At 44.5% G+C, this 20,325-nt stretch overlaps 1 protein-coding gene across 2 annotated transcripts in view; it reads right to left on the reverse strand.

The window, feature by feature from the left end:
- RGL1 (ral guanine nucleotide dissociation stimulator like 1) overlaps positions 1–19,468 on the reverse strand; it is a 65,489-nt gene extending 46,021 nt beyond the window's left edge. The window contains exons 1-2 of one of the 2 annotated variants that reach the window (XM_085232186.1): positions 19,156–19,468; positions 18,298–18,408 (exon numbers count right to left, since the gene is read on the reverse strand). In XM_085232186.1, the coding sequence (XP_085088312.1) occupies positions 18,298–18,408; positions 19,156–19,182 (138 nt within the window). In that variant the 5' untranslated portion in view covers positions 19,183–19,468. Of the gene's footprint in view, positions 1–18,297; positions 18,409–19,155 lie in introns of those variants that run through there. The other variant, XM_085232187.1, reaches the window with a different exon arrangement.
- Between the last annotated feature and the right edge of the window lie 857 nt (positions 19,469–20,325).

Genomic DNA, 20,325 nt, shown 5'->3' on the forward strand with positions numbered 1-20,325 from the left:
GCTTGGCACGTATCTGTCTGAAGAACCAGCAAACAGCAACAAAAGCTGGAGGTAGAAGAAAGAAGAGCCTTCCACAAACGCTGTTGCTCAGTTAGAACCGTTTCACTCAGGCACCTTGCAGCTGCTTGGGGGAAAATAAGAAACAACAAGCATACCGAGGTGCTGAGCAGCATTTCTCACACCTTCTGAAGTTGTGCAGATTTGGACTCATTCGGGTATCATGAATGATGTGGAACCACCTCTAAATGAATCAAAGCAAAAGTAAAGAAGACTAATTTATACACCACCTCTTGCTGCGTGTATCTAGAGGAGTTTAAGCAAGTGCACAAAGCAGTTGAATCTTCGAAGAGATCTACATTAAAATGGTGTTGTCCAACTCTTACAGTAGTGCAAAAAATTTCAGCCAAGGGAATATATAAATTCTCCCTAATTTGGCATACTTCTTAGAAATACCCGTGCAGAGGAACGTAGCTGTGGCATTCAATGAAAACCAAGTCCTCCAAGAGGTTTGCTATGCAGTACACACATTTTTTAAAGGGACCAAAACTGCCCAACAGCTTCATCCTAATCTTCATCTCCAGCTATCCTGTATGATTTACACGCTTACCTTCTCATTCCTGCTCACCTACAAAAAGGCCGTTCTCATGCTGACTCTCCCACCTTGCTGGGCCTTTCAGCAGTATCAAGACAAGCCCTTGTACCCTCTTATCTAACTTAATGTCTTGACTGAATTACCTGAACCTGAAATATCAGATTCATTCAACTCCTTTCTTCCTTCCTCTCTTTCTCTCTTTCTCTTTTTTCTTCCTTTCTTTCTTTTTCTTCTGACACATTTCACAGTTCAGCAGTTTGCCACAGTGTGGTGCTTCACTAGCATGCCGTGGATATGTTATTTTCATAATATGTTGGGATGTATAAGTATTCCTTGTGGTGGCTTTGATCGGACACTGAAGTTTAGCAAGTGCTTAATTTAAAATAGAAAACCAAGAAATAGGAACTGGTAAGTCAGGTAGAACTCCCAGTCATGTGCATTTCATACTGTTTGAGCAGCATCTGTCATCAAATGACACTTAGCATAAATATTTTCCTAGCCCAATAGCAAATACAACTCATATTAAACATCTTTCTATACCCCTTTCATATTAGAGGAAAATAACTTCTATGAAATCTGGCATTCTCCTTGCTTCAGTGCATAGGAACACCAAAATGTCCAGTCTCCAAACTGAGCAGTAAATAAATACTAGAAACAGCAGAAGTCTAAGTGAACAGTGCACCAAAATGAGGGCATGGAAATAGGTTTTACTGCCCTTTTTGGCAGTAAGCTCAGCCCATTCTGCAAAATATTTTGACCTGCATAGACTCAGATGTGTTACACAGTGTCTCCATGAGCAAAGAGCTCTTCAGAGTCTTCAGCCTTGCATAAAACTGTCAGAACTAATAAAAGCAGGTATAAAAACAGGAATGGCTTTTAAGAATCGCAAGAAGGAGACACAGGCAGCTGGAGCAGTCCCTCTGTGCACTGGAGCAGTGAGCAGCACCTCATCTTAGCCTCATTCCTCCCATGCCCTCCCCACACTTGCTGCTTGCAGCCTGTCTGGGAGGCTGGTGGGTGCCAAGGCTGAGCTACATGCTAGTAAGTCTAAAGGAGAAAGGAAGAGCTGTTGAGCAGAGGAAAGCGGGACTAAAGATGCCAGGCAGATCAAATATTGCACTGGACTTTGACTTGAGAACTGCTTCCAGTTATCTTGACCTCAGCTCCTAATGACAATACACTGCACTCTGCAAGCACCGAGGGGCAGAGGTGCTGCATTTACACGCAGAGTGCAGGCCTCAGTTATGAGTGCTGGAAAACACTGCACTCAGACAGGAAGTTTCTGCCACAAACCACCCCAGACGTTAATATAACCCCTATCTATAAAACTTCAGACAAATCACTGAGTAAGTGTTTGGCTGGGCACCACAGAGCTGAGCCAGAACCACTGGCCACCTCTTAGGAGAAATGCAACTCTTTTCAGAGTAGCTGTGCAAATCTCCAGACCACAGTCCTGCAAGAAGAGTCCCTTCTGAGAGATGCTTTAGGATGAGAGCTGATGCTCTCAAGTTGCACTGGGGGATGTTCAGGTTGGATATTAGAAAAAATTTCTTCTCCAAAAGAGCAGTGAGGCAGTGGCTGCCCAGGGAGGTGGTGGGGTCACCATCCCTGGAGGTGCTCAAGAACTGCGGAGATGTGGCACTGAAGGACGTGGTTTAGTGGTCATGGTGGGGATGGACTGGCAGTTGGACCAGATGGTTTTGGAGGTCTTCTCTACCCTTAATGATTCTATGCTCCAAGGGATCTCAAGGGAGCACTCCAGCAATGTGGGCTGTGGTAGCACCAGGCAGTTGGGTGGCCGTGTGCAAGACGTCTGTGTGCCTCTGTTTTGCCAGCTCTGAAAGGGCAGCTGAGAACTGACCTCCTCTGTGAACTACTTCTGAGTTCATAGACGACAAGCCCTCTGCAGAGCTAAGCAGTGCTATTTCTACACTGAGTCCATACAACAGATGTAGAAGACCACCAACCTAACATCATTTTATTGCAATGAGCAGATGGTGGAAGGTAGAAATAGCAGCTGTAAAATGACAGATCCATACATTCAGCTCAAAGGCCAGACTCCAGCTCACTTCTTTTAAGACCTACTTGAGAACAAACTGTCTCTCACCAAAATGAAAACTCCCCCATTTTTCTTCACCCATTTTATTGTCTTTGGAGGGATCTGCCAGTGCCATGCAACAACAGTCAGTCTGGGTCTGAGCACTGGGTTGAGACAGTGTTCAGCAGAACAGACATTTATAGAGCTCTTGCACTGGGATAAAGTGATTACAGAGTACTGTCCAAGCAACTTAAAGGGCACAGCAAACAAGGAGAAAAACAAAAACAAACAGAAAACCAAACAAACTTGCCATACTTCTGGTATGCAGGTCAAATAATTGTTGTAGCACGTGATAGTGATATTCATTTCCCAGCAGGCACTTCCTACAGAGGAGCTAAATGAACTCTGAAATGTATTTAAGTAGGGTAGAACAGCTCAGTAGGAAAAGACCTTCAAAAATCACCTAGTCCAACTGCAAAAGTGTTGCATGAATGGCTAAGACCATGTCAACTTCCAAACTTTATGTACATATAAACAAACGTGCACATGTAACAACCTACTTTCTTTAATTTAATTAGGCAGCTGAGGTTAAATTACTGACTTAAAAGCACATATGAATCCCTTCCAGGACTCCTTTTGCATGCAAATATTAAGAACTTTATACACATCAGGCTTCATAAGCTGGAAGTCAGACTACATAATGCAGTGACATCACAACGGTATGGCCTCTACACAAAATACTTGCTGCTGTTTTAATGCAGTGCACATGTGAAAGGCCTACAGCATCAGACCCTTCTCCCCAAGTCACCTACACCTACACTCTTCAGGACAGATTAAAATATAGTAAAAAATACAGCTGCTGAAGTCATTCTCCAAGCTTACAGCCTGCCTTGGGATTGAGAGCTTTGTCCTCAGGGCTCTGTACCCAGGTTACCCGTTCCTTACAGCCTCATCTCCCAGTCTCATCCACCTCACCAGCAATGCTTTGCTGCGTACTGCCCAGCTCCTTAATTCCCCACGTGGTTGTTATACGGCCCTTGAATACTTTAACACAGGGCCAGACAGCACGGTATTATTTGCAGTACAACTGAATGCCGATGCCACTCAGTGCTGCTATGGAATCAGCCCCGCTCCATCACCACCACGCAGAAGCTGAACATTCTTAATTACCCTCATGTTTATAAGCTGTCTGGTTCTTAGAGATGATGAAAACTCTCCATCTACCTCAAGAAAAAACACTACAGAAATTCAGTTTGTGAAACACTGGTTGGTGAAGTAATTTGCCACAAGTCTTTCACGCTGCAAATTTTTAATAAATGCCAAGTATAGCAGGGAGAAGGAATGCTTGAATGCTTGATGTTGCCACTAACATGGCCAGACATTTACGATGGCAAGAGTTACACCATTTGATGGCAATTATAGATCAGCATGAAAAAAAAATGTATTTTGACCGTTCAGATGCACAGAGATCATTTCTCCCCAGTGCTTGTATTGTTGGGAGTCATAAACTGTGATGCTTATCCTGTGAAAAGCTGCCCCACTTTTTTCCCTTCCAGGAATGTAATTTAATTTAATTGTAAAGCTCATCATCACTTTCTGCTCAGTCAGTAGAAACAAAGAACGTCCTGTGTGAGACAGCAGGCAAAACTGCTGAACTCAAAATGGTTGTAAGGATGGCAGAAGTAAGAATTGTGTTGCATAATTACAACATGAATACACATTACATAACCCAAAATGGTTTTATTTATCCCGATTGGATCGCTGGCTTCCCTTTCACACTACAAAGCTTGCCCCAGCAGTACCCAGAAATTAAAATCACACTGACTCAGGAAATCAATGTAAACGGCTACTGCCCTCAGTGCAAACAACAAGGCAAGAGTGATGGATTTTAACAGCATGAGTAGCTGGAAAATAACACTGTAGGTGCGCGTTCTGGCAGAGGAGAAAATGTTCAGCAGAAGATTGATTCAGATTTTAAAATAAATTGAATTTTGTGGAAGAAAGAAGAGAAACAAGGAAATGTTTTTTCATGTTTCATAATGATTTCTGTGAGTAATCTCCACTGCCAAGCTTTTTTAACATTTTAAAGCAGAAATAGGTTAGCAGTAAAGCATTTTTATGACCGTAGCATGAGTACATATCTAAATTGAATTAGAAACTTCATTTCAATGGCTGTGCTTTTTACTACTCTTTGTTTTGAAACTAAGAGATGTCTCCAGGGTGGGGCCTGACCAGAAAAAGCAGCAAGATAGCGTTACTTAATATTAAAAGTTGCTAGCTTGAACATTTACTCGAGCACTAAGAGAGTCCAAAAATATTAGTTCCATCAGTAGTTCAGGCCAAACTGCATTTTTACTAGATTATCTAGACATCACAGGGGATTGATTATGGAGTCTGTTAAGATTCTTCTCTCGCACACATACACACGTAGTGTGAGCCTATGAACGCTCACATGTGCACGCACATATCTGTGATGGCAGCGTTCTTCTGCTAATTACATAGGTCCCTATGAGAAACTGGCATTTTTGCACAATAATCTGCCAAAGCGTATGATAAAGAAGCACATTATATATCTAGAAAAATGACTGCATTCTTATAACTACGTACAGCACCCGGCCTTTAACCCATCTCTTCTGACATTGCAGAAAGCAGCACCAGCTGCGTGAGCTGGCGCTGAACCCACAGACGTCTGTATTTCAGTTTTGGAGTTCTGCTGCAGTTGAACTTAAATCCTTAGGCAGTGAATACAAATCAAAACACACATAATTACGTGGAAGTACTGAGTCAGAATGCACAAGAAGCGTAGCTTACAAGTAGAGGGGAAAGAGCAAGCGAAAAATGTCAGACTGTAAGATGAAACAGAGTCCTCCACGTTATTGTCTGTCCTTTTTTTGTTGTTTAATTATGCATCAGGAGTTAATAGCGATTTTCTTTTCTTCTCTGTCCTCTTCTAACTCCACAGTCATCTGTGGAGTTTTCTGAACAAGAAGACTGCTTTTGTACAAAGAAGAATGCAAGCCTCGTGGTTCAAGTAAGCGTGCAAGAGTTCATTCCCATTTCACATGCTGCAGGGAGCCAGCAGACCGACTGCACAGCCAGAATCAATCTGTGGCACTCATTGGGAAGAATGCGAAGTGTAAGATCTGACTTCCAAATGAAATGGATTATTGTTACTTAAGAGACATTTACAACAGCAGCACAATGGCTGCTATGTCAAAATGTAAGGCACCATCCCTGCCTTCAAGGGTTTCTGCTCTAAAAATGCACAGTGCATCGCAGGTAGGGCCAGAGAATGCTACAAGCCAAGCACTAAGACAGAAGGACGTGTGGGCATATTTTCATAAACATTTTCTTGTTGTATTTGCCTGCACTGTTTATACTGGCTCCCAAACACACCTCAGGAGCATTTACTTACCTAATCTCTTCTGCACTGAAGTCAGTAGTTAATCCTGAAGGGTGTACTGACTTGCCATTGGCACCCAACGCTGATGAAGCTTTGAAATGTTACCATCCTCACCCAATAAATCCAATCCACGAGTACCATAAAAAAAAAACAACTGAAGGACATTGTGCACTGGCTTGAATCAAATCAACAACTCAATATGATTCAACACACAGCGCCAAGACATGAGGCATAAACTACCATCCCTTATGTCAAGGGGTAAATAAAACCGTGGCAAACAGGAACAAGTGAAAACTCCACCAGGCTGCAACCCAGCAGCTTGACAGAGCACAAGGTTGGTGACTGCTACCAACTCAACTGCTAAAAACCTTCACACCTTTGGCTGACAAAGCAGTCAAAGGGTATCGACATCCCATGGGCAACAGATGGCTTAGGCAACCAAGCGCCGAGAAACTTAAGAGCCCAGCAAAAAAGGTCTGTTGAAAGTACTACCTTTAAAGGTCCCACTGTGGCACACGGATCGGAGGAAAGATCTCAAGGCTTAGAGTAGGCAGAGCACTCAATCCTTCAGCACAACACTTGGAAGCGGCAGCAAAAAGCAAACAATTTGCAATGTATAAATAGAGAGTACTGAATCAAGTCAAGGGACATTATTCTTCCCCTGCATAAAAGGTCTGATGGGACCACATGTAGAGTACCATGCTCTGTTCTAGCTGTCTTATTTTTAAGGCAGCTATTATGAAGCTGTATGGGGCACAGCAACCCACGCAATTCCTACATTTACAGAGCCTCAAGCAGCAAAGATGCAAACGTTCATTTTATGCATGAAAAAAGCAGGATCTGAGCACCCAAAGTTCTCGTCGAGCAGCATGAGGCTGTAGGAAAGCAGGCCCACAGCAAACTCCCAGGTCGTGTTGCAATATGGCTGTGACATCTTCAGGACATTTGAGTTCTCAGGATTCTTTTTATGAGTGCCTGTGTTCAATTTTATTTTGCCTTGTTAAATATTTGCTACAAACAAATAGAAAACAGAACTTTATAAATGGCAACACATAATAATTGTCATCTTAAGCTAAGCTAGAGGATTTTCCTCCTGACAGTGGCCAGATGTTACAGACCAAGGTGCAGAAATAACACAACATAAAGAATAACCGATCTAAAAGGAAAGACTGCTCAGTCATGGGAAGTGTTTGTTTTACACCTAAACAGTAAAGAGTTACGTGGCTGTTTTCAATCTCAGGCAGTGTTCATGCGTTTGTTCTCATTATTTTTATAAATGCCCAATTCTCCCTCAAACCTTCTAGACTATTGGACTCCATTACTTCTAGCAGTGAGTCCTTCAGGTTAATTACATACAGTGAAAAAGTACAAGCATCTTTTTCCCCTTGCTTTTAATGTACTGCTTTCCACCAAACACAGGAGGGGGAACAGCTGTTTATGAGGGTGGACAAGGGGGAATGGTCTTAAACTGAGATGGGGGAGGTTTAGGTTGGATATTAGGAGGAAGTTTTTCACACAGAGGGTGGTGAGGCACTAGGACAGGTTGCCCAAGGAGGTTGTGGACGCCCCATCCCTGCAGGCATTCAAGGCCAGACTGGATGTGGCTCTGGGCAGCCTGGGCTGCTGGTTGGCGACCTGCACACAGCAGGGGGTTGGAACTGGATGAGCATTGTGCTCCTTTGTAACCCAGGCCACTCTGTGATTCTATGAAACACTCCCTGGCACCAAAGCATCCCTGCTCCCCTCACCATTTCAAGCATTTTCTTTCCTATTCAGTGACAGTGCCAAGCCCCGATCCTGGGAACATTTTTAAAAATGCACTTATCATTAAATCTTTATATCAATCCTGCTTACACCAAACCCCAGATTGGATAGTCCTCACCTTTCCAGTCCCTCATCAAATGCCACAGTCATATCCCATCTGCATATCCTGTTTCTAGTTCTCTTTGCTTTGAGATGAGGGAGCAACAGAGATACTACAGTATCCTCTCGTAGCTTCATTCCCCCCTTTCCTACTGCAGCCTGATATATGAGGTTGCTCTCACAACTGCTGCTGCGAGGTGAGTGAAGTCTTGCACAGAACCCTCTACTCTCAGATGTCCAGGTCTTCTCAAACGGTTCCAATTAATTCACTTCTGGTCCTAAATTGTTTCAGTGCGCTGCTATGCACTGTTAACCAGCTGCTTCTTGTTTTGCCACATGTGGGGAAGATATCCGTGTGATAAAACAACGAAGCCACTAAATATCATCCTGCAACTCTGACAACTAATCAGTTTCCCAAGAACTTTATCTAATGCTTCAAACTCTTCAACAACCTCAAAAGAAAAAAAGGAAAAAAAGTGGCTTTTAAAAAGCCAGATTGTCCCAGAAATACTGTTTTCTCACCTCCCAGAAGAAAGGGGAACTTCACAGACATGGTTTAGTGGGCACAGTGGGGATGGGTAGATGGTTGGACTGCATGATCTCAGAAGCCTTCTGCAACCTAGATGGTTCTATGGTACGCCAAATCCAAAGCATCAGCACTGCTGCTGAGCTGTAAGCCCTACCCAAAGGCAGAGTTTTATACCACGTTATACTACAACATATGGCAAAGTATGCATAGCCTGTCTGCTGAAAATTTGTGGGCATGCTTTGAAAGCCATTTGGATAAAAGATGCTGTAAGAATTCAGGATCATTATCATTTCACTAGGATATGCTTTCACTTTCCTTCCGGTGAATTATCGGCGGCATCATGCTGAACTGAACGACAAAGCTGCTGTATTCAGGCACTAGTATGAATCCATTTCGGTCCAAATTAGAGTGATTTCCATAAAAAATCCACTTTCACACATTTCAAAGAAAATTCTTATCCCAGGAATCATAAAAATATAACACAGACTTCATAATTCAGCCCTAAAGGTGGCGTTACCTGCTGGTGTAGCACTCACGGAAAACTATGGGCCAAATCTCATGAATTTCTGTGGCCACTGAACATGAAAAGAGACTGAAAAGTTTGTACATAACCTACATCAAAATACCACTGCAGTATTCAAAGAATGGTTTGTCAGCCTGGCCCATATCCACTGGACAAGAGAGCTTTGCTGCTGGCTGAGCGATGCACAGATGACAAACCATTTCAAACACGAGGGGCATTTCTGCTTTTCTGGTGTAAACAAACCACAACACCAAAAATAATGTTTTATGAGCTCTGAAACTATCTTCCTGGGGTAATAAACAACACTAAGACATCAGACTTACTCTGCCTCTGGTCTGCAAGAGGCTACACACCAGCTGCACGACGACAAGCAAGAAACCGCACGCCAGCTACATAAGGACAAGGAAAAGTATGAATCACACTGTGTCAGCGTCCATTTACCCCTGTCACACAAGGTAACACTATTGCCTTTTAGGAGCTAGGCCAAGATCTGATTGTTTGTGATCATTTCTGCACACAGCTGTGGCTCCTTACAGCGCTGCTATAGGAAGCTGTGTATTCAGAGAATGGATTCCTACACCGGCAGTCAAAGATGCGTGTTCAAAGCATGCATACACACACTGTCACTAAACATATTTTTAATTAGCTTTAGCAAGGCTAAATTTAAATCCAAGTGTGACTAACATGCTTGCAATGCTTCAGTCTGTTTCTTAAATGAAAACATCAAACCCTGAACTGTAAAACTAATGGTTTCTCCAGGGCTGTTCTCTCCCCAGCATCTCAGTTGAGTTCATATGCTGCTTCTCCCAGGCTTTCCGATGACACATAGCCACATTCCTTGCCAACACTTCTTTAACCCAACAAGTGACCTACATCTTCCAACGTTCAGAAGGAAAATGCCAGTTTCTCTTCAGAGCAAGCTGATTTTTTGTTACCCCTTTCACTCCTTTCTTCTTGGAGAAGCAAGCAAAACAAAATCCACTGATGTTAGCAGCAGGACAGTTAAGACACTATAATTAAGACAGGATCTTTGCCATCCAAGTAGCATAGTTAGAATAGACAGGCATCCTGGCTATCAGAGGAATTCCCAGGGGATATCACTTACAGTACAGGGTGTTGTTATGTCCCCACGTGTCACAGGTAACCTTAAAGTATGTCAAAAGCAAGCTTTCAGATTGAAACAGATTGGCTGAGAGATTTCCAAGACGCAGTCAAAAACAATCAGTGCAAAAACAGAACAGTGCAGTCAACAGCAACATCTGCTCTTCTGAGACTCCCTTACCTCTCATTATTCCACTTAATGGAACAGTCATTAGCAGGAGATGCCTCTGCACAGCCCTATGTGAAGAGAAGCTTCCTCTGTGTCTCTTCCTAGTTCCAAGTGGCCAAGCAAGAGCATCCTATAGCCTCACTCGTTAATAGTATGCAAGACTAAAGCACTGCAATCCTGTCACTCTCTGACAGTTTGCAATGTGAGGTTTTAGACATGACCAAAAGCACGATACGGTGCTATAAAGCTAGTTATCCTTCTCATCATGCACGTTGCACTTGGGACTGCAAAAACAAAAGACAGTAATTTTTCAGGCTTCTATTTTAAAATTCATAATAAGCTCAGGTCTCATGTTCAGATGTTTGTTGCACAGACACCCAGCTAATGATTGCATCGGAGTGTGCTACCCGGAATATCCCTAGAGCAGAAAAGCATACCTGAATGAGGAAGTAAGGAAAAAGCAGTTGTTAATAAGGGCTGTGATGCTAGTGTACAGCTATGACTACAGCTGAAGGAAAGGGCAGGAGGAAAGCCTACTCAAAACCAGAAGGTAAGCCGAATGAATTCCAGGGCTTTCTTTTGATAACTGTGTACCTGTCCATACATAAAATCATTTGATTGTCTCTGAAATCTCCTAACTGCATTCCTTTGTGGGTCTCCAGCAGTTGGCAACTACCTTCTGCCACACCAAATCCACGTGAGCGCTCCCCATCTTCCATCCTCCATCTGCAAGACAAGTCCTCAGAGAACACAGCATTCTGAGTGCAACAGCAGGGTGCCTGTCAGCTGCTTGTCAACTGCCTTTCTACTTCTGCCAAATACACAGTCAGAACTACAGCCCAGCCTTGGGCTCGGTGATCACAACAGGCAGCAGGCACCTGATTTCAAGGAGTCTGATTTAGCCAGAAGAGACCAACAAATGCTACAGATCAAGAGTAAAAAAACAGAAAGCTGCAGCAAGGACAAAGATCAGCTAAGTGCTGGCCTATTGACTGCACAGGAAACTACACTTGAGAAGAACATCTGGGACCTAAGAGTAAGACAAAAATAAATCACAGAGCTGGCTTAAAAGTGCGTAGAGGAGGGCAGGATCAGGCTCAGAGAAAATGTGAGGCTTTGCATGTTCCTAAAAAGTTGATGGTTCCAGGCACCATTTAAATCTCAACCTGTACTTAGGAGGTCAGCATTGGAAAGAAAATAAATCCCAACTAAAACTTCTTTGCAGACTTGTTTTTCAAGTCAGTGAGAAGGTTATATCCGAGGTCCTAATTGCAATTAGACCATTTCTCACTGATCTCTCCAACACAAGCTTCCTGCCAACGTACATGACTACAGAAGCATTCAGAAGCCAAACACGTGGTTACATGCAGCACAAGACAATTATTCAAAAATCAGTTTTAATGCGCCATGAAGTTCTCAGGAAAGGTACTTATCAAACACTATCAGTGCTAGGAAAATACATAAATATTTAATGACAGAGTTGATGCCTCTCACCTTGTTCCCTTTTAGAATTTTGGAGCACCCTTTCACAACAAGGTCTTTATAGTTTTGGAAGAATACGTTCAGCTGTACACCCAGTGCTGTAGCATTAAAGATGGCTTGAGAGATAAGTAATCTTTTGAGTCAGTCTCTCACTTAACAGACTCCAGAGCCAGAAGTCCAGCTGCGGCCAAAAAGGAAAGCACAAGGAAAAAAAAAACGTGTCTCTAAAATCTGCTTTAGAAATTTAACCAATGGCTAAACTAAATCAGGCAGCACTGGCCATGAGGGAGCTTATTATTTCACCGTTATCTGGATATTTAAGACAGAAAGGAAGAGCAGTCTGTGTCATCCATTAGTACAGTGAGAAACTTAGTACTTGAGGACTGGCTCACAAAGCTTAGCAACCATTTAAGATGTGGAGATACAGACCTTGCATGGCTCCTCCAGAGCACTGGGCTCAGGGGAACTCCCATTCCTGGCTGGATTTCCTGAGACCTGCCCCAGTAAAAACTCCAGAGGCAATGCACAGGTCTTTTCCCCACTCCTTTCAGGGTAAGGTAAAGCACTCTGACAGGAAGAACATTTGCAAGCGTTAAGGAGCCCCTCCTGGCTCCCACTGCTCTCTGCTTCCCTCAGATTCCTGGAGCTCTGGACACAAGTCTCCCACCCCTCCCTATAGCCCCTGGAAGGGGGAGATAAAGCACTCAGCTGGCTGACAGGGGAGCTCTGCAAAAAATAACTTCACTGGACTTTGAAAACTCTGTTTTTCATTCTGTAATCTTCTTGTCCATCTGCCTGTACCACACCCATGCCTCTCGCTGCTCATTTTCTGTAGCACGCATCCTTTCTATTATTCTTATCCCACTGTCCCCCCTCCTCCATTTCCACACCAGGATTTTTCAATCTTTTCTAACGCCTCTCTGCTACTTTTTTGCATTTGCTTCCCCACATTCTGCTTACCAGTGCACGTCCACACATCCACACAAACAAGGCCCTCTTCAGGCACTTTCACTGCCATCACCTCCTGCCTCCCCTGCAGGTACTCCTCTCCCACCTGCCCTTCTCTGCTGCTTCTCAAACAACTTCGAACACAAAATGACATTGGTGACCTCCTCTTCACAGAGCAGTCTCTCCAGCACCAGGACAGACCAGCACCACTGCCTACCTTGAATTAAGCAAGGCTTTACAGCCTCATCTTTTCCTCATCAGTATGGTTAACGCAGTGGGGACTTCTACCACAAGGCAGCATCAGTGCTAATGCTGTACAGTTCTTTGCTTTCTTTGCTCTCCCTGCAGTGTCACCCCACTATCTGGTTGATCTGATGATTTGAAACTTTATTCATTTTGTTAAGATAACCGAACTATAATCTTCAGATAATAGTCAGACACAGCTGTCATTTTCTTGATTATCCTATCTCCTAGTTTAAACCAATTTTCTTGAAAACAACCAGAATTGCAGAGTCACACCAAGGACACCATCCAAGGAGATCCACGCTTCCCATCTCTGCTGCCAATAACCAACAACACCTGAGCATCACATCTGCCTTTCTGGTTTACATTATCCTTGTGGGTCACATGTACTTTGATTGACTAAAATGCCCAAAGCTGGAAGGGACAAAAAAGGACAAAGATATCAGCCTGTAGGAGAAATTTTAATTCTTTCACAAACATATCTTTGTGTTCTGTGCTACGTACCCTCAACCTGCTCCAGTTACACCAGTCCCAAATGTCAGCCTCTCGTTGCCTTCTCCTCTGCCAGACCACTGGATTTTGTCAGCGTGCTTCTGCTTTTGTCACTGACCTTAACGAACACATGACAGCAGTTCAGTTGCAAGACTGACCTGCAGAACTCCCACAGGCAGCTGTTTCCAGACCAGCAGTTTCTCTTTGCTTCCTAGTAGTATCTACTGCTTTGGCTCAATTCTTGTCAGTTACCAAGGATCTTCTTCCACTGAGGTAGTCTTAAACTCTTTGGTCTTTGTACAGTCATTCATTTCTTCCTGCCTTACTGTCCTACATCATTCATCCCTTTCTCTTTCCATCTCTGTAGGGTCCATCCTGCTCACCCCTAGCCTTGGTGCATCTTCACTGGACGCACCCACTGGCACCTGGCACACACACAGCCACCAGCCCAATTATCTTCACCAGTAAAACCTTTTTTCTCCTCCCTTTTACTTCATTTTTGTCCTCTCCACAGTCCAAAAAAATAAAAATAAAAATCAGTATTTCAATTTAATCTCATTCTACATCTGCAGTCCTTGCTCCTGAAATTCTCCAGCCCTCGTTCCTCTTTGCAAAGGATGTCTTGAGCAACTCTCATTTCTGCTGTGTGACAACTGTGGAATTTTCTTGCCTGTGCTCCTTCTCTGATCCTGTCACTTATCTGACAGATCCCTTCCCTTTCCCCATAACTCCTTCTCTTGGACCTTTTGCCTCTCACATTCTCATCACTCACTTCTCCCATTCAAAGTTTATTTCAGTACATCACCTCTTAAAAAACTCCTCTTTCTCCACCTACTTGCTGCTTCTTCCCTTTTCTTTCAACTCCCTGTTTACTTTTCAGTTTGTGACTTACAGTAAGTCATCGACTGGAGTCACCTTTTCCAGCACTCATACTCAGTCAGCATACTGCTCTTGGCAACAGAAATTAAGGTGTTCAGAAGCTGATCTACATATACAGCTCTACTCTTATCTGCTTCTGGCTACAGTATGATTCAGCCAGTCTCTCAGCCTTGTTTCACAAGTACATGGCTGACAGTTCAAGACCAAAAAAAGACCACAGAATGCTAAACTCTTCACCTGCCTTTTCTGCTTTGCTGCCTTTTCTTCACAGACAATAGCACTGTCCTGTCTGACATGCAGGGTGCCAGCCTCTCTATGGGCTGCCTTTACATCCTCAACGGTAAGCTCAATCTCATTTTTTAGGTTCTTTTTGTGTCATAGTTTTTATTCAACCTTCTCTTTCTAGGCATATCATTAAAACTCTTTGCTGCACCCTCTCACCTTCTAATCCTGTTACTGATAGGTCTTTTTCTCTAGCCTGATGCAATCTCATTGAAAATGATGCTGAACATCCACTCAAAAGGCTCCTGGCCCTTCTCATCCCATCCATCTATACAGTTCTCTGCCTCCCCGTTCTCTCACACGTTAGGTTATCAGTCTGTTTCCATAGCCTTCATGGTTCCTGGATTGTTCCCAGTCTCCACACCACCTCTCTCGCTCTCATGACGATGCCTTCTGCCACACATCTATTCTGGAGACACTTCCACCCACTTAGGTTTCAAAAAAAAAAAAAGAAAAAGAAAAAGAAAAAGAAAGTCTTCACGCTTTCTCTTGTTGAACTTTTCATGCTCACTAGGGATCCTCTTTAAACACCTCCAGAAGAAACACTTGGCTTTGGAAAATTTTCCTAAGACTCTCTATTGCCTTGATGTTTGCAAATAACTTGAAAAACACCAAGGCTGCTGTGAGATTCATAGCACTGCCTCAGATACTGGCCAGCAGAAGAGATAAATATGTGCACAGCCATATGTGCCTTATCTGATACGTAGTCTGTACATTCCTTTTGGTCAGGGTAGTCTTTTTGTGCAGCATCTATCACAACACTGAGCTACTACTGGGGTTACTAATCCTTCCTAATACTGTAGTGCCTAAAGTCTAAATCTTCACTAAATATTTAGTGACTAAGCATTTAATGACAAAACCAGTAGTTATTATTGGCATCCTTTGATGTCTGTATTAAATTTAAAGCTGAAAATATGGTGTTTATACAAAAGCTTCACACTTCTGAAAGATACGGAACTACTGTCGACTGTGTAAGTCACAGCCTGTTTATCTTCTCCTTTTATTAATTATAGAAGTTTGAAAATAAACAAGCGGTCACAGTGCTTAAGCTGTAATCCTACAGTGGGCTTTTAAACATTCCCTCACAGCAGGGATGACCATTCAGAAGCCTGGATGGTTATGTTAGGGTATAGAATTTTAAGAAAAGTGTATTAGCCCTCTTGAAATATAAATAATCTAAGGTCATTCACTTCCTGGTACCTCTTCAAGAACATATTTATGCATGACTTCCAACAGGAGGGGGAACAGCTGCTTACGAGGGTGAATACTGATAGGACAAGGGGAATGGTCTTAAACTCAGACAGGGGAGGTTTAGGTTGGATATTAGGAGGAAGTTTTTCACACGGAGGGTGGTGATGCACTGGAACAGGTTGCCCAAGGAGGCTGTGGATGCCCCAGCCCTGGAGGCATTCATCCCTGGACACATCAAGTAATTCACCACCTAATGCTTTCCAGCTGAAACGTCTCCAAAGCAGTTTACAGACACAGCACCACTAAGAACCATCCACTCCAGAATCACTGGACCAAACCCCTACTCTGATGCCACACAACATTCAATATCCACATGCAACACGGAGGTTCTTGAAGAACTTTGGCTTTTCAAGTCACAAGGCACCTGACCCTCAGCAATAAACCACCAGAAACTCAATGCCTCAGGGAAGGTCAAACTAAGTAGACCTTTGCAGGATACAAACCAACACTGAATAAGTCACCATTTTCTAACCTTAGCCCACACGCAATCAGTGACAGAGTTACCATATTTGTTACAAGTAAAGCTCAATATTTGCAGACGCACAACTACACTATTCCCATACTCTTCAGATGTCCTCCTGTCTTCAACCTAAGGGTGAATGTCTGTAGTACCAACAAGGGCCGCCACTGATGAATCCAACAGCTTTTTAATTAAGTTCTATGAATTTCAAAGTTTTGAGGGGAAAAAAAAAAAAAAAGAAAAATTACATCATAAAACCCTGTAAGCTCCAGATTATAAATAAAAAAATAAGGAATCACCTGATGGCAATTACAAAAGAGACAATTACGCATTTCAGGGCAAAACCACAGGAGGTGGGGATGCCTATTCATAGATAACATCCTGGGTTACAGGCTATTTGCTGGCCTTAGGACCACAGTAAAGCCATTAATAAAACAAGATCTCAAAGAGCTTAAAATATTTTCTGTTCTGAACAGCTTAAGGGAACAAAAAACCCATATGTTTAAAAATATCTTTAAATAAAGTGCATGAGATTATTGCTGATTAAAGATGCCAGCCTGGAAACTGCAGTCACTCGTTTATGCCCGGCACAGGTGACACACTGCCCCACTAACAGGGCTCCATCTGACCTGAAGAAGCTTGCACTAGACATAGAAAGCCAAAAGCCACCTCTGTGACCTTGCAGTCCCTTGTCCTGTTACTGAGACCAGCACCATAAGCTGTGCCAGTGGTCTGAGCAACACAGACATGTTCTTCCTTTGAGAATCTGATCAAGGCTTAGCAGATTCCTTCTACACAGACAGAACAACTGTCTGAAACAGGAGAAATTAATGCTTTTCTGAAGGATGCTTTTGGGATGTGGGCTCACTCACAGCGACCTCCACCTCTTACAGAGCCACCATCTGGGAATCTTACAGGAGTGCAAAAATACTTTCTACTGTTTTTCTATCAACCCTGGTAAAAACGGGAGGCAGAGATGGGAAATCTGCCACTCAGAGGAAGCACATTTGAAATTATCACTTCTGAACAGAACTCTGTGTACTTCTTGCAAGCATGGAAAGGAGAAATTCTAAGCGCTATCTGTATGCAGGACAAAATTTGCTTATCTTTCTTGACCGTGGTTTCAGCATTGCTATATTGATTCATGACGTGGAACTTCACAAGAAAACTATTTGATATAAATCTTTGAGCAAATTTAAAAGGCTAAATACTAAAATTAAAATACTAACCCGGACACTATCACAAAACCAAGTTCTTATGTGACTGCCTTTGATCTTGAAAAAAATCTATTAACATAAAATAATACCAAAGTTACAGCTACCTCCTGAAGACCTGGCTCAGATTGCCACAGCTGCAGCGATTCCAGGGAAGTGAGGACATTTTCTATCAGCTGGAGACTTGGTCTGACAAAGGTAAAGGCACTCAGCAGCATGCCAAATTAAGTGTGTGTGCACTTAAGCTTATTTCACTCACCACTAAAGCCTCTCTGCTTTGAAATACACCGAGCACATAGCTGTAGCTCTTGCAGAAATGCTGACAAGTAAAAGGGAATACCAACATCTCATGTGGCCCAGAAAGAAAGAGTGAAACAAGACCCAAATCTACATTCACTCAAACTTGGAAGAAGTTTCTGCTAACTTTTGAGAGACCCTCATTAGTTAAAATATTGTGACTGTTTGCTTGAGGTACATGAAGCAGACTCCTAGCAACTGAAATGAACCATAGCCCATCTGAAATAACTGTTAAATGCCCAACTTTTAAGATCAGACCAAAAGGCAACCCTTATTTCTGCATGAAGCATCACCTGATCCACAGCCAAGACCGGTCAGATCTGTTTTTATACACATCAGTAAAAGAGGAAGAGCCAACAGTTCTTTCAGACTGCCCTGACAGACAACTCCAGCGTTGTTGTTTTTAAATGGCGAGAGCAATCAGTGCTAGAAGTTAATATCACAGAGATTGGTATAAAATCCAGCTCCCTGCAGCAGGCTCCAAAGTCCATGAGCAGTTTTCCAAAATGCCACCATGCCAGCTTCACTTACCCCGAGCCACCTCGCTCCTTTGTTGGCAGCTTGCTGAATCTGCACTCTTTTCAGGGTGACATGGTAAACAGCTCCCTCTTCCACCTCTTCGCCCCAGTCTTGAATTGAGCTCTGCCGGGAAAGGGAGAGAAAAACAGAGAAAGGAACTTTTCCCCTCTCCTGCAGACCGCAATCCATACCAGGTGCCGTGCTGCTGAGGGCAGAGATGGGCTGCACAAAATAAACACAACAATCAAAGCGAGATGGATACTTTTAAACGGAGGGAACACTGGAGATATTCTTGGCAAGCTGGCCCTTCCTGTGGTATCGAGATACCCTGACTTTCCATTTAGCTATTTTTCCTAGACTAGCACATATTTCAAATAGTTGTACAAAGTCTTTTCTAGGGAAATAGTTTGGTTTTGATTAGCAGCCTCTCTTCCCTCTCCCTCCCGCCCTCCTTCTCTAAAGCAATTAATCTCTCCGGCTTTTCATTTCGGGAAGGAATGGCACTTTTAAAAACCGTTGCACACTCGGACGGACAGCCTTTCAACTTCCACGAGCGAGTAAAGCGCAGCGACCCTCCGCTCCTCTGACAGGAGGGATCCGAAGCGCTGCGGTTCGCTTCTTCAAAACCTATTATTTCCAGCTGCAAAAACTTTGCACAGCCGAAGCTTTAAAATTCACAGCTAACGAAAAGAAAGCAAGGAGCGCGACGTCTCCCCGACTTGAACCGGACACGTGCCGTGACGATCGCGGCGAGGAGCCGCACAAAGAGCCGCCGCAGACCCGCACGGACCCGGCCGGGCTCCGTCCCGCAGCGCAGGCGGGCGCCGCGACGCAAAGCCGACCCAGCACCCCGCGGGAAGACCCGGTTACCATTTTAGCTTTCCACGGCAATCTCATTCTCAGTTCCTTCTCGGGCGCCTCGACGGGACATGCCGCAGCCGCCGGGCGCCGCCGCCGCTCCGCCCCGTCAGCGGCCGCCGCCGCGGGCCGGCCCGAGCCGCGCGGCCCCTGGGCTCCGCTCCGCTCCGCGCGGGAGGCGGGAGGGCGGGCGGCAGAGCCAGGCCCCGCCTCGGCCCGGCCCCGAGTCGCCCGGGCCCGCCGGGGGCTTCCTGTTGGCGGCGGGGCCGAGCCGAGCGCCGTTCGCCCGCGCGGAGCGGCGGATCGCGGCGGGCGTGACGGCGTCCATCCGAGCGGTGCGGGGACAAAGGGCTCGGCGGGAGCCCGCGGGCGGCGCTGCGGGGCAGGGCGGGCATCGCCGGGCCGTTCGGGTGTAAAACAAAAGCGTGCGCGTGGCTGGATTTGGAGACGGGTTTGGCTTCAGAAACTTATCGCTACGAGTTGCGAAGCGAGGGAATGGAACGTAGCTGTTAGCAAAGCGCGGCCGCCGGCGGTGCCCGGCCCGCTGAGGTGCCAGCATCCCGTGCCTCCACCGAGTCCTCTGGGTGACGGCGCAGAGTGAAGTTTGAACACGCAGAGCAGGAGGCCCTGCCCGGTACACTGCCCTGCAAGACACGGGCTCGGTGCTTCTGTCACCTGCTAACGAGTGGGTGAGACTTCTGCCTGGGAACAGTGCTTCCAGCTCAGCCTCTGGGGCACCTGTCAGCTACCCAGCAAGAAAAACTTCTCATACTGATGCTGTAATGACTAGATACTTCGTTCTTTATTTCCCACCTCCCATCTCAGTGAAGACTGTAAGCAAAACATCCTTCTTTTTCCAGTGTGGGAGTCCCTTGCTTGCAGACAAGCCTGCCCACGTTTACAAGCACTGCTCTGCCCACACTCTACAAGCACGAGCTGCTAACACAAGGATCTCGGAAGACCTTAAAAAAAGCTACTTTAGGTTGGCTCTCGGGCTGGCTGAAGTGCCACCTGCTCTTGTTTGGTTTTCCTTCCCTTTTGGACTTAGCCAGGTTTGTGAAAGAGCTAAGAATCGAAACAGTTCCACTTTCTTGAAGCTGAGCTCCAACAAGCAGCTTTTGACATCTTTATACACAAGTGTTACTACCAATTACCTCAGGAGCCATGCTGGTTCAGAGAGAC

The sequence above is a fragment of the Meleagris gallopavo genome, chromosome 10 (assembly GCF_905368555.1).
Source record: "Meleagris gallopavo chromosome 10, MGAL_WU_HG_1.1, whole genome shotgun sequence".
Taxonomy (NCBI): domain Eukaryota; kingdom Metazoa; phylum Chordata; class Aves; order Galliformes; family Phasianidae; genus Meleagris; species Meleagris gallopavo.